At 36.6% G+C, this 15,238-nt stretch overlaps 1 protein-coding gene across 7 annotated transcripts in view; it reads right to left on the reverse strand.

The window, feature by feature from the left end:
* Positions 1-15,238, reverse strand: part of pcdh11 (protocadherin 11) — a 208,556-nt gene that overhangs the window by 173,702 nt on the left and 19,616 nt on the right. Inside the window, exon 4 of one of the 7 annotated variants that reach the window (XM_047353265.1) lies at positions 8,953-10,970. The exons of the other annotated variants lie outside the window; for them this stretch is intronic. Within the exon in view, the coding sequence (XP_047209221.1) occupies positions 10,887-10,970 (84 nt within the window). The 3' untranslated portion in view covers positions 8,953-10,886. Of the gene's footprint in view, positions 1-8,952; positions 10,971-15,238 lie in introns of those variants that run through there. 7 annotated transcript variants of the gene reach the window in all.

A 15,238-nucleotide genomic window follows, 5' to 3' on the forward strand; every position in this document is an offset into this window, starting at 1 on the left:
TGATGACAAGGATAAGTGTAACCATTAATCATTACAAGTCAGACAAAGAGATCAATCTGTATCTGTGATTTCTTATGTCTGCTTATTAACTGTTTTCTGTAAATCGTCTCATCTGAGATGCTTGTTTAAGGGGTTTGCTCTTGACCCTTTTTCTGCTCTCATCTCTGTAGAGTGCGAAGGTACAAAGGAAATATGTATATTATTGTGTGCATGTGCAGATTAAATTCGCACTGTAAACACAATTTAGGGTTGTACATATATGGTTACTACTTATCTTATTGTGTTTCTACCCCTAGACTTGAGGTTGACAGCTACGTACAATATCCTATTAGCTGAGAAAAAGAAACAAACAAAACAAACCAAAAAAAAAGGATTGGATGAATTTAATGTTTTGGTTAAACAGTTCTTCAATATGTGCAAATCCTTTCAATTAGCCTACTTATGCCATGTCCAGGTCTAATTAGTCAACGGGCTGATCTCATTTGTTGAAATGCTTTTGCTGCAGGTGTCCACTCCAAGATGAGAAGATTGCTTGAAGCATTAGGTTGGGAGAGGTAGGCTTAGAAAACTAATATAAACGACTTGATGGCTGGTAGGCAGCCATGCTCCCAAGCGTACATGAATGCTATCAAAGATATTGCACAGCAACTGTTTCTGAAAATTGCATGAAAGGAGAATGCATCTTGTTGTTACAGTGAAAAGAGGTACATTCTACTGTAGGAAAGCATAATGACAGCTGTTATTGCAATTGTGAGAATTGCATTCTGCAGTTTAAATAAAGAGCAAGTGCAACACATACATCTTAAAGTAGAATATCAGTATTAATTAGGACATTATTTTCCATATTTCTAAACCTGAATAAAGCCTATCCGGTGCAGCCGTCCAAGCTTCGGAAAAGCAGGAATTAGCAGAGTGTCCAGTTCCTTTTAACACTATTTGCAATTGAAGCAATCGGGAACTAATAACAGGCATCTGCATTAGACTGTCGTCTTCTTGCGATCATTGGGGAATTCTGTCAGGACTGACAAAAAAGGCAATTGTCTGCACTCTACCGATTATCTCTTGCAAAAGCTTATAATCTGGCTAAAAGTACTTAAAGAGTCAAGCAGCAAAATAAACAACATTGATTGTCATTCTACTGTTCTTTTTTCCCCAAAGAGGACCATGCAGAGAGGGAGGAGTTTAGAGGCTGAGGTTGTGCTTTCCTCTGTCAGCGCCATCTGCTTGGGCAAATGTTAAGGCAGGCTAAATACCCCCTGAGTCCTCTGTTCAAACCAGATTATCAGCTATTCTAAGGAGGCGGACGAGCATCTTATCATTTCCCAATCTCTTTTACAAAGGCAAATCAAGAATTCTCTTCAAGGATTACCCGGATTAGGAAGGACACAGACATAGCCCTTCTTGGACAAAGTCTTTAAGTTGTTGCCTTCTCCTTTAGTCTATTTCCCTTCAGCTTGCAAACAAGCAGCTGCCTCTTGTCATGAGATGGCCATCAGATTCCGTTTAGATAAAATAAAATTTGCAGTGGAGATTTTTCATAGTGCAAATACAGTTCCATCTGGATGAATTAGTTTATAGTCGAAATATTAATTTTGTTTACTAATTCAATTTGAAAATGTCTAAAATATTATACAGATTCATTGCACATATTACATATTTCAAGGTTTTTTTCCCTGTTAATTTGATGATTGTAACTCACAGCTAATGAAAATAAAATTCAGTTTGACAAAAATTTAGACATACATAAATCTTTTAAAATAAGATTTTCAATACAGAAATATCAGGCTACTAACAAATATGTCCAGGTACTCTACAGTATATTATGCACTCAGTACCCGGTCAGGGCTCCTCAATGCAGCACAACATGGAGGTGATGAGCCAATGGTACTGTTGATGAGTCAAGGGCGTCCTAGTTGCTTTAATGTTTTTTGGGTCTTGTGTCTTTCAAATTCCTCTTGACAATAACTCAGGTTTTCTATAAAGTTTGGATTAGGCCTGTTTCTAACCAAACACAGTAATACCATGAGTATTAAACCAGTAATTGTTACTTTTGGTAGGGATGTCCTGCTACAATATGATCAGCATCACCCTAAAGCTTGCAAATGGAGGGAAGCATAAAGCATTTTAAAATTAACTGATAGATGGATGATCTGACTTTGGACATGATAAAACACATTGGACCAACACCAGCAGATGACATGACTCCCCAAATCATAACTTGTGGGGGGAACTTTAGTTTGGACCTCAAGCACCTCAAGCACTCTGTCTCTTCCTTCAAAATGTTTATTTCCAAATTCTATCCAAAATTTACTTCCATCTTCAAATAGGTAATTGGACCACTAAGTAACAATCCAGCCCATTTCCTTCCTCAGCCCAGGTAGGACACTTCTGAAAATGTCTCTGGTTCATTAGTCTCTTACCACAAGGAATGCAACAGTTGTCGCTCATGTCCTCTATATGGCTGTATGTAGTGGCTCTTGAAGCACTAAGTCCAGCCCTAAACACACTTTTTGAATCTTACCCAAATTCTTAAATGAAGTTTGCTTCACAAACTTCTCATAAGGCCGCGGTTATCCCTGTTGCCAATGCACTTTTTTGTACCACACTTTTCCTCCCACTTAATTTTCCATTAATATGTTTGGATACATCACACTGTAAACAGCCAGCATTGACATTTTGTGGTTCCTTGTGGAGGGTATTGATGGCTGTCTGATAGACAGCTGTTCAGTCAGTTGTCTTCGCCGTGATAGTGTAGTTATTAACATAAAATGTATGTTAGAAATCTGTTTTATTGGTCTCGTGTAATATTTAAAATTTCTGGGAAACTGAATTTTGGCTTTTCATTTGTTGTAAACTATAAACATCAAAACACAAAATGAACAGTTAAAAATATCACTCAGTCTGTTATTAATTTATATAATATATAAGTTTAACTTTTTTCATTGACTTGATGAAATAAATTACTTTTTCAGTTATATTCTGATTTATTGAGATCCAGTTATGTATTGCACACCGGTGAATTTCATTTGTGGCTATACTGTTAAATGCATAATTAATTTTTTTAATGAATAACCATGGTGTCATTTAACTTGGCTACACATTAGAGAAGGATTTGCTTTCCACAACTTTGACAGTAACACATTGTTGACCAACAGCGTTAAATTGCAATGGAAAGTGCACCTTTATGATTCAACTGCATGCTACATTGTTGCAAGGGCTTCTTGTTGTATGTATTAAGCAAACATAATATGAGTGAATATTTTAAGTGCAAAGATGCTCCGTGAGTGCACTTCCTCATAGGCATGCACATGCAAACACATGCATGCAACCTGCTGGCTAAAATAATAATAATATCAGACAAAAACAGAAACACACAAAGAAACCTTGGTGATTATAATTTTGTCTTATCCCTGCAGTATTCGTCTTTATGTTCCAGTGGATTACACTTTAAAGTACATGGGTAAAACAAAGGCTGAAACCATGTAATTGCCCCAAAGAGGGGGAGAATAAGGGAGAAGGGGAGGGCATTTCACTCAGCAGAAGCTTTTAAAGCTCAGCGATCCCTGCTGTAACAACTGTATTAACATGCATAGAACCAAGCTCTGACGAAGCCATGCAAGCTCACAAGTCCAGACATCCCTAAAAAATTATTGCATGGACGTTAATCTTGTATGTTTTTTAATCCAAACCAACAGATTACGATACATTTCTACCTAGGACATTTTAAAGAAGATATTACTATGTCGCAGGATCCCCAGCGAACCATACACAGTTTTAGATCACACTTTTAACAAGGAACAAACAATTGTACAGGCAATCGATGTTTTTCAGATCCCTGCTCCACAGTCACACCTCGTTTAATCAACAGAATTGTTTTCTATGAAAACAATCTCCGGGCTGTACAACTACACTCAGTGTCTTTGAAAGAACCACTCGGCGGGCTTCCACACAGATTTGATTGTTGCTCACAAAGAAAAAGAAAGGTAACCAGCCCTCCGCAGCCATGATTGAATTATTCAGTTTGGCAAAGATTTGGCAGCAATTGTGTGGAGTGTTGCCTTGGAGTGCGACAGCAAAACAGCATCTTCTTGTTTCCTGCATCACTGCACAGCTCATGCATAAATAGCTTTTGCTTAGACAGCCAATATCGCTTTGGGACAACTTCACATCACACCCTAAACATGCTTGCTCCTTGTTAAATTGACTTACACCTTCCCATAGCAGCCAACAATATTAAATGCTTTGGATTTTAGCCACTAACATGAATAGAGTTTGGTGTTTTTTGAAAGAGGTACTGAACCAGAGCGGATCATGTCATGACTATAAACATACACAATACGAAACGAGAAAAACAAATATAAGCAAACTTTCACAACTGCTGATTTCTGTATAATAAATATCCACAGTGATGCTGATGCTACTAAATGCATATTGCTCTTAAAGGATAATCTGAGACGGCAAATGCAGCAATCACTTGACTCAAGCAATCTGAAATCTCAAATTGCCTGTTTATACTGTGTGGAGCAGGAGACAGCAATCTCAATGGAGAATGTTAGCAACTGCAAAATCAATGTAAGAAATGCATGCTTTTTTGACCGTCTCAATATTTCACCATGTTATCCACATTAAAAACGGATATGTTAGGGTTTATGTTTCAGTCAGGGGACTGATAACAGAGAGGTACTGATTGCACTGATTGCATTCTCAAGGTTGAAGAAAGTCACTTGGCTGGTGCTGCACACTGTCTAGAATAACAAACCTTACATGGGGTTTCTGATTAATCTTGAGGGGTCATTATTCTTAACTAATTATAAACATGCCTGCTTGATTATTACTTGGTCTGTCAAACTGTTAACATGGAGGAACTACATCGGTTTGCCAAAAGGTTCATGAACCTTTCACATTTGTCACGTTGCTATAGCAAACATCAATCTATTTTATTAGAACTTCATGTGATCAACACAAAGTGTCACATAATTGTGAAGTGGAAGGAAAAGTATACACGACTTACATTTTTTTACCAATAAAAATCTGAAAGGTGTGAATTTGTGTTTACCCCCATTTACCGATAGCCCTCAATAAAATCCAGTGCAGCAAATTGCTTTCAGAAATCACCTAATTAGGAAATACAGTCCCCCTGTCTAGAAGCCTCGGAAGTTTGTTAGAAAACTTTGATGAACAAACAGCATCACTCAAACTAAGAAACAATTCAAAAAGGTCAGAGATAAACTTGTGGAGATGAAACAGTGTTCCAAGCTTCGTATATTCCACAAAACATTGTTTAACCTATTGCTTCAAATTCGAAAGAGGATTGCACAATTGCAAACCTTTAACAACATGCCTAAAATGGCAGTGTGGCCAAAGAGAACATTAATAAGATATGTAACCAAGAAGCCATGGTCACTCTGGAAGACCTGGTGAGATCTGCAGCTCAGACCAGATAATCTGTTGATAGAGTAACTATTAGTCATACACTCTATTAATGTGGCATTTATGGAACAGTGGAAAAAAAAAAGAAATTGTTCAAAGGAAGACACAAGAAGTTGTTTTTGTTGTTGGCAATATCTACAAAGAGAACAGAGCAAACATGTGAAAGAATGGATTCTGGCAAGATTGGACCAAAATATACTTTTTTGAATATATGCAAAATGCTATGTGCAGTAGAAGACTAACACTCACATTGCCCTCAACACACCATATTCAAACAGAAACATGGTGTTATCACCATTATGCTGTGGGAATATTTGTTTTCAGAAACCGGGGGCTAGTTACAGTTTATGCAAAGTTTATAGTTGGAAATCAGATTTTTCAGGTTCCCAGTAAGAAAAACAACAAAGTACACCACCAAATGTTGAAAATCTGACTGGGAAAGTCGGATCTCACTGAGAAACCCCAAGTTGTGTGCACATAGAAATGACTGAAGTTTGACTATTTAAACTATAAACTAGGAACTTCTGATACACAATACTTAAGACTTGGATGAAGTTTGACCATTTAGCAGGACAACCGCCTTAATCTCATGGGAAGAGCTACCATGGAATGGCTCAGATAAAAACATATTTAAAATTGCTGTTTCCAGATGCTCGCCATCTAGTCTGAATGACCTTTAGCTAGTTAGGAAAGAAGACAAAAGAACATTTTCACTATAGATGTACAAAGCTGTGAAAGCCATACTCCTACAACTCCATCTGTAATTGTAGAAAAAGACGGTTTTAAAAGGTATTAAACTAGTCGCACTACATCGTTCTGGTCCATCACATTAAAATCTCAATAAAATACATTACGGTTTGCGGTTTAGATTTGACCAAGTATAAAAAAGTTCAAGGGGGATACATATCTCTTGCAGGGCACTGTATGTTACCCAAGATAATAGTGTAAACAAAAGAAAATCAAAAAAATAGAATAAATTACCAAAGAATTCTTTTAAAGACCATATGGACAGTCTCACCCACATAAAAAGAATAAATAGATTTGTGTCTGTGTAAACTTGTGTGTTGGGCTGTATGTGCTGCAGAGTTTTCATCGTATTATATGTAATCACATTCACCACATATAACCAGCATCCTGGCCTGTTGGAAGAAATTGAATAATGTGTCCTCATAAATCATGAATCAATAAGTGTCAACAAAGAAGCTCTGGAAACAGTTCCTTCACAGATGCTTGAGTAAAATGATGAGACAACTTCAGTGTGTTGTCTTATACATTTTAAAATCAATGCACACTCTTATAAGGTGCAGCAACTTAAAACCGTCCAGCAGTTTCAGCTTTAACCAAACACTTTTTCTTCACTGCTTCACTTATTTCATTTTATCTCCAGCATAGAAGCACCAGCTCAAACATCATGCACAAATGTATCAAGTTGGGAATCTTCTGTGTCTGATAGTCTTTATTTTATTGTATATTTGTAGCTTTTCTGGAGGTGCCTCATTATACCTATGAATCCAACTGAAAAATTAACAATCTATGTAACTGAAAGAGACAATGCTACGTTATGATCTGTTCAAGCTGTTTTTAGGTAAAGACGATGCATTTACCATGTTGTGGTTTATCTAAAATTAGAAGTGTGACATTTATGCTCCTTCTTCACCACAACACTCATTTTATGTCTGCACCATTTTTCCTTAAATCACCAAGGACACTTTACCCGAGGGAACTGATTAGCTCTCTTTCTCTCTCGGTTTTCAAAATGTGAAATAACTTTGATAAGCAATTAAATACTTTCTGTTGTCAGGCTTTGTTTTATGCCTTTCAAGTCTGTATTTTTGGATCAAATCTGCATAAACACTGCACCGCGGGATGTTTGAGGGGTGCTTATTGTACCTTCTCGCATCAATCTCTCTTAGATGTGTAAAGCTTCGCATTGGTGCACTGCTGTACATCACAATAGGAAAGGTATCATTATCAAATGATCATCATCAACTTTTTCGTGAAGGGAAGAAAATAACAATAAACAATGTTGATGAAATTTTTCAGCGTTTCTTTTTGTCTGTCTACTTCAAAGGAAGTGTTCGCAATGCATTTACATAGCTTTTTATTTGTAATCTGTCCCTCATTAGTGATGTATATCTAAAACTTTATTTATTCATTTCATTTTCCTACTTGAGTGCTGCAGTATTGCAGCACAGAATGCATTATTGTCTTTTTGGGGCTGAAATGTGCCTGTATCTGTTAATTGTCTGCTCTTACTGCATATGGCACCCATTAATGTTGTCCAAACAAGAACGGCTACACTTACCTCCAGAGGCAACAAATTGTCTGAACAACTGCTCTAAAACTAACTGCATGTAAGGGCAATGCAAGGCAGGTGGTTCGCTTAGGTGTTTTAGTGTTCTCACAAGGCAGACGCAGCAGCTATCTTGCCACAGAACTGAATGATGCAAACTAATGCAGGTGCATCTCAACACATTAGTATATCACTAAAAGTAATTTTTTTCAGTATTTCATATAAGTAAAACTCATTTAGTATACAGATTCAGTACACATAGAGTGATACATTTAAACTGTGTATCCCTGATAATGATGATCAGGGCCTACAGCTAATGTCAACCTACAATTCTTTTTTTTCAGAAAATTTTAATATCACATTAGACCAAAAAAAGGATTTTTAACACAGAAAGGTTGGCCTACTGAAAAGTATGTACATGCACTGTACGGTATCTGTACCCAAACCTAGTTGGGGATCCTTTTTGCATGAACTACTGTATCAATGCAGCGTGGTATGGAGAAGGTCAACCTGCGGCTCAGCTAAAGTGTTAAAAAAGCCCAAGTTGCTTTAATAGCAGCCATTAGCTTGTCTACATTATTGGATTTGTGGTCTCTCAATTTCCTCTTAATATCCCATAGGTTCTCTACTGGATTTAGGCCAAATAACTTTATTCCTTGGTCATTAAACCAGGTATTGTAGTTTAGTAGTGTGGGAAGGTGCCAAGTCTCCTTTGTTTCATAATCCTCTCAAGGCTGCAGTTAACCATTTTGCATGTGCACCTTTTTTGAACTAACTTTTTCCTTCCACTCAACTTTTCATTAATATGCTTGGATGTAACCTACAATGAACAGCAAGCTTCTTTGGATTGGCCTTTAGAGGCTTATCCTCTTTGTGGAGGGCCTCAGTGATTGTCTACTGAACCTCTGTTAAGTCAGCAGTCTTCCCTGCGATTGTGTTGGCCATAACGTACATTTCTGTATTATAAATGTATTTTTGTTGGTCTTATGTAATATTGTCATTTCATGAGGAACAAAATGTTGGATTTTCATTAGCTTTAAACCCTAATCATCAAAATTAATAAAAATATACTATTAAAAACAGCTATTCGTAATAAGTGTATTTCATACACACAAGTTTCACTCTTCAAAGTTGAATTAATAAAATTAATTAACTTCATAATGATATTTTAATATATCGCAGTGTACCTATATTAAATGGTAGGAATAGTGAGTAAGAAGAGTCAAATATTTCATACAATGCAAAAGACTTTAATAAATTTCAGAAGCTCACACATACATGAACAAAACATTTACATTTGTCTCCACACAGGCAAATAAAAATCAATTACAAAAATCATGTAAGGTGCATATTTTACGTCACATTAAATAAAAGTGAGGTTCCCTGTCCCTTGTATGTATATATATATATATATATATATATATATATATATATATATATATATATATATACACACACATACATATATATATATATATTCACTTCCCTCAGTGATCAGGTAAATCTAATTATTACACAGTGCAAAAAAGCTGTGTGTAGTTTATACTGTGGCTCCTACGCAGCAGTAAATACATATGATACCATAATTGCAAGAACATATCTCCCTTAAATAATAACAGCCTGCCTCACAGAGAGCGGCAACACACACAAAATTAAAAGCTTTAAAATAGGCATAGTCTGTACAACCATGACAAAGTAGGACTGGGACGAGATCAGAAATGGCCTTCTGGTCCGTGCAGTAATTTGATTTACCTATTTACAGCCTCTCACACAAGGGGAAACAGCCTTTTGCTCCTGTCCTTTCTGTACATTTCTGAGTGAGTGCACAGTCTATGTCTATATTAATGACTCTAATTCTATGGTCGTATGTATGTACTGAAGGCACCTGTTAGGCCTTAGCTAACAAATAAGTCTTTAGCTTTTCATTTAACAAGAATATTGAACACCAATGCAGCTAATCAATTACTTTGTTTACAGTAGAGAGTTTTCTACTCAGAACATTTCGTGATGATTTCAAAGTAAATAAATAGAAATATTATGCTATGACCAAAACCAGTAAGTATTGTTCATTTTGTTTTCTTAAACTTTAAATTTATTGCTGTCTTTGAAGAAAAGCCTTGGTTGCATTTTTTATCATCAGGGCACACAAACTTATTTTACCATCTGTTCATACAAAACCACCGCCCAAGTATTATTATTTTTTATTTTTTTTCAACCATCTGGAGTCATTTAAATGTGGATCTCACGGGTAAATCACCTCTGATTTAGGAGTAGAAAGCGACACACAAAAGGTTAGGCTTAGCACGCTTCATATCTGCCCTACATAAACAGCTTTTGATTATGACCCGAGCAGTTAGTCCCTTGTGATTGTGGCTTAGCTCAAAGTATTAAACTTGTCCTACCATTTTTTCCAATGTATTAACTGCTTGGCAATCTTTAGCACAGTTGTATTAAAAAAAGGAATGCAGTTGAATTGTGTGACCGAGTGTACTTCTGTTACATCAGCTTCACTTTTTGCTCAGTGGCATCAAAAGTGAAACAGAAAGAGGCAAAAGGGTGAAATAACACAAATTGAGTGGGCTCAATCCTAACGTAAGCCTGCAGGTTGAAGGCCCTTGCAGCATAAATACATTATAAGTCATAGTTGAATAAAAAAAACAAAGCAGGTACGAAAATAAAATGGCCACCAGGCTGTTTTTTAAAACAAAGCAAAGAAATGCGTCAATAAATATAAACACCATCAACTTTGTGATAGATATACATACATACATATCAACATACTTTACACATACTAACTGTATTTGACAGCTATTGTACAGATCGGTTGGTTGAGTGTGACGTTTTCAGGGGAAAAGTTCAGGTCAAATCATTTTCACTCATGTAGCTAAAATGTAGCACAGAACTCAATAAAGCATTGTAGCTTTCCAACTGATTCACAAGAGGAGCTTTGTCAAGCTTTAGAGAAGCATGTCTCCTTTTTTCTAAGACATCCCACCCACCCCCTTTTCCCCACTTCCAAATTCATCTTTGAAACTGAATTGAATGAAGAGGTGCAGTTTGAGGCTGTAGAGACAGTAAAGTACTTGTTTCACCTCTTCAGTTCTTCCTTCTTTGCCCTCTCTGCCTCTTTTCTCCCCTTTTCTCTCTCTTTAGGAAGTGGGAGCTAGAGATTGATTTTAATCCTGTGGGAGCGAGCTGTACCTGTGCCACAGAGTGTGCCATAGTGTGGTGGTTTCAGTGCCATCTCCTGAAATATAGAGAGACAGACAGATATAGGGAGATTGTAGTTACAATGTCAATGAGCTCCAAGCAACCTAAGCTGTAGCCTTATCGGTGAAAGGCTAAATTGAACACTAAATGAGGAAAAAAAAACATCTCTGAGAAGAGAGTGTAAAAAAATAAACAGGCGTTCTTCAAGGCACTGCTGGTAATCAACTCATTATCATGTCAGGTTGCCTTGAAGAATGCCCCAGGTGTCACACATTTGTGTATTTTCCTGTACTTATCAGAGCATGCAATCTTTTCCCAATTGTCACTCCCAATTTGTCTTTTTTGTCTCCCACCACACTAGTGCAGCACTCTCCATTTCCCCTAAAACAAACATTTGATTCAATTTAGGCCCACTGTTTCGCTCGGACCCTTGCCAGAGGGTCCTCTGATATGTACAGTATACTACATTTTGCTGTTCCTCAAAAACTTAGCAACACATCTGCAAGCGTTTGAAAATGGGAAAATATGTCTGGCCTGATAGGGCTTATATTAACAGATGCAATAATTCAACAGAAAGACATAATACCAAAAAACAAAAAAAACAACAGACATGGACTGGGAATTCTCAAAATATGATAACCTTGTTCTACTATATGGCGGTGTTTACACAATAATTTTAAACAAAAAGTATAATATGGTCCTTTAGATTCCACACCATTAATGTTTGTGTTTTTCCAGACTGAGAATATTTTTAAACAGCACAATTTGCCTTTCTTGAAAGCATGGAAAAGTGGGGTAACTTTCTTTCAGCCAGCTGACCATTAGTCCATAGCAAAATATGGGGAAGGGGCATCTCTGTTATTAATATGATTCATAAACCCAGAGAACACTAATTCTGGAACTTTCTCTAGCATTTTATAAAAAGGACTTTAAGTCAAAAATTTTAGTATTTTTGAAGCCAAAGTATTTGTGTACCCTGACACCATAAGCAGCCCGTCCCAAGACCTTTTATCAATATCAAAGTATAACAAGGTTTTAAAAAATTCCGGTTTTTAGAACTGTAAGATGTATATATAAATATAATCGTCAGATACTACAGTTTCAAATATTTTTAATAAGATGCCAAAGGAAGTGATGTAGTAAACTAAGTTTTACCCATTTGTAAGTAGCAGAGAGAAACAGTAAAGCCCCTTGCCATTGGATTCCTGTATACTGCATAAAAATCTCCTACACATTTCCCTTGCTTACAAGAAAAACAAATCCGGCTGTTTGGAAATATTTCCAGGTGCAGAAGACAGGGACTGTCATGGTTTGAAAACTAATGGAGTACCACCCATCCCTCCAATTAAATAGTGTACGAGTTCTGTGAAGTTTTAGTAGTAGTAATTCCCTTACCTTTAACAGACAGATGTCATATTACAGTAAATTGGTAAAAAAGTTAATAATTGCTCAGGGTGGTGGAAAGTTAGCAGCTAGTCGGACAGACCTTCTTGTTTAGACTGAATTTAACAATTTAACTCAAGCAAGTAGTAAACCATTTTCATTTTCACAAGAGATCATTATTATGTTTATTATGTTTATTTCTCATCTAAATGACGTCCATATTACGATGCAAAGGTTACACTGTTTGACGCACCTGACTGTACTAGTCCACCCAATCTGGTCTACTGTGGGTCGACCATGTTAATTTCCAAACTACAAGATCTGGAACAGCACAGGATCATGCTTTCGGTCCCATTGCACAAATGATAGCCTGATGCGAAATCCCAATATTACTCCATTCTTGGTGATCTTAGACCAGACTGACAAGTCACAGCTGATCAGGCGGCTTGATACGGCTGGCAGCATAAAACCAAAATAAATTTAGCTAAGTAACACAAATTTTGTTTGGCTGAAACAACTGAAAAACCTAAAAACCTAATCCAATAATCAAACCGCTTATGTTAAATCCACAATTCAATGGTTGCCATCAGAAAGACCAACAGTTCCTGCACATCGAACATTACAGCAATTACTTTTTCTTCGCCCGCCTGCGCATCCCTTGACACCCGACACATGCACAGTAGGTTACATACAATGTAACACTAACAGCTGCCTTTTGTGAAAGTGTAGATGTTTAACATCCACTAATACAGCCTTGTATGCAGCAGATAGAAATATTTTCAGTTAGACTTGGGGGTTAGTCTGAAGAGCTGTTAGCTTTCCACCTCTGAGGATTTCTTCACTTTTCTAAAACATGACAGCTGTCTACTACAGATAACCTCATAGAAGCTCACTTTAACAATTCCACACAATCTCTTTAAGGTAATTGTTTTAAAACTAGTTCGCTTTAGATATTCTTATACCTATAACAATCAACATGTGAAATTATTTGAGTAGCAGAAAGAATAATTTTTGCTTTCTATTTCAAGTAAAAGCAATTAAATCATCTTATATATTTTCGGTGTATATGCTTGTTTTAACACCACTATATGATGAAATCATGGTATTTTTACTCAAGGTAATCATACTGTGACAATCTGATGCAACCCACATACAGATAACAAGACACAAACAAAATCATAGTCATTATCTACGATGTTAAGCCGACATAAAATGTATTCATTGGCTGCCTTTAAATTCTATTTTCCAAAGATAATAAAAAAATGCAACAGAGAAAGACTGGTGAAACAACAAGCCTATTGCTGTAAAATCCATTTAATTAAAGTATTATGTGCGTATGGACTAAGCAACAACAAAACCTTCTACAGAGTTTTGCCACAGGAGGTTAGATTCATAAAACAGCAACCCTTCAACAAACAAATTCATTAACCCTTTTCCTTCTGTATATTAAATTTGCTGTCTGAAATCACTGAAGAAGGGAGGTAGTTATTTGATCTGCCCCCGCTAAAGCACATGCTTTAACAAGAGCTCCTCATCCCTGAAGGCAGATTGACCTCTAATATCAAAGGGGTAGGGGTTAAAAGAAAATGATGAGACTGTGAGAAGAAGGGAGGGAAAAGAGGAGGCTGGCATTTGCAAATACAGCTCTCGTTGTATAATGAAGCCATATGGTGGCACAAATCCGTAGTCTCTGAAGTATTTTTACAAGCTTTCCTCCTTATCAGCTACATCTGTAAGTCCCTGAAAACATTTTAGTGACCTTCAACCATAATTATCTCCTGTGTTCCCTCCTGATTGTTATTCTATGGGTGAGGCTTTATTCTTGTCGATGTATTATTTTTTTTTCTCTGGCTTTTGGGTGTGAAGTCACTAAAGCATTGTCTATCACTTTGATGAAGTAAAAGGAACAAACTAAACAACCTGCCTGTGATCTCTGCCTTTAGAGCTGTGGCATGACGTCGCGCTGATGAGAGACAGAACTTAAAGAACAAATGCCGCTTTTTGTTTTAAGAACTGCACTCGAAATCATCTTGACAAATACCAGAGTGCTCACTTATTCTTTTTTTTCATCTGATAAAAGTGAGAGCCACACCTTTGGAAGAAAGTGCCCAGTTTCAAGTATTCGTTTCTAGTCTTGCAAAATGGAGTTTTCTTCGAAGAAGCATGGAGATTTAATTACATAAAAACATAATTGGGCCTCAGCAAACCAAGGCTACTGGTCATCTACCTCTCATCTCTCCAGCATGATTTGCCCAAGGATAGTTTGTGGCATCCCTGATAATCTTAAACGATGCCTACCTTTTTTTCGCTCATCCTTATCAGTCTTATTCGCAAACCAATTACAGTGATTTTAATCATACTGTATTACAAGTGATTAACCCTTTAGTGCATTTAATTAACCTTTGGAGCCACCGATTCTCATTGGGTATAGCTTCATGCTATTTCTTTCTGTGACACAGGCTTTAAATAAGCACACTTTAAACTTGAGGGAAATGTTACGTCTAAAGTGGGAGGAATCGCATGGCAGTTGCTTAAGGGGACACGAAAATTAGAGATTGTATGTTGTCGTTGCAGCCCTGTTAAGAGGTGGCTGCTGGGGAGCAGAAAAACTGACACGTTTTTTTCTGATATATTATTCAATTTCTGGGACGCCTGTGACATCAAAATCCAAAAAGATTGTAAACATTAAACCCATCTTCAGAAAGTCGAGGAAATAAATACCTTAGAAATAATGAGATATAAACATAGCCTGAAGATTTAGAAGAATGTTTACTAATCAAATATTCATGGGTTTTAAATTATCTGCTCAAAAATACTCCACTCTGATCAGCAACACAAGTGAAAATCAATTTAAATCTGTGATGAATAACATACATGAGGGATAATACTAATTTTAAATTGTTAGACACAAACTGAATATTT

This window comes from Girardinichthys multiradiatus, chromosome 23, assembly GCF_021462225.1.
Source record: "Girardinichthys multiradiatus isolate DD_20200921_A chromosome 23, DD_fGirMul_XY1, whole genome shotgun sequence".
In the NCBI taxonomy this organism is placed as follows: domain Eukaryota; kingdom Metazoa; phylum Chordata; class Actinopteri; order Cyprinodontiformes; family Goodeidae; genus Girardinichthys; species Girardinichthys multiradiatus.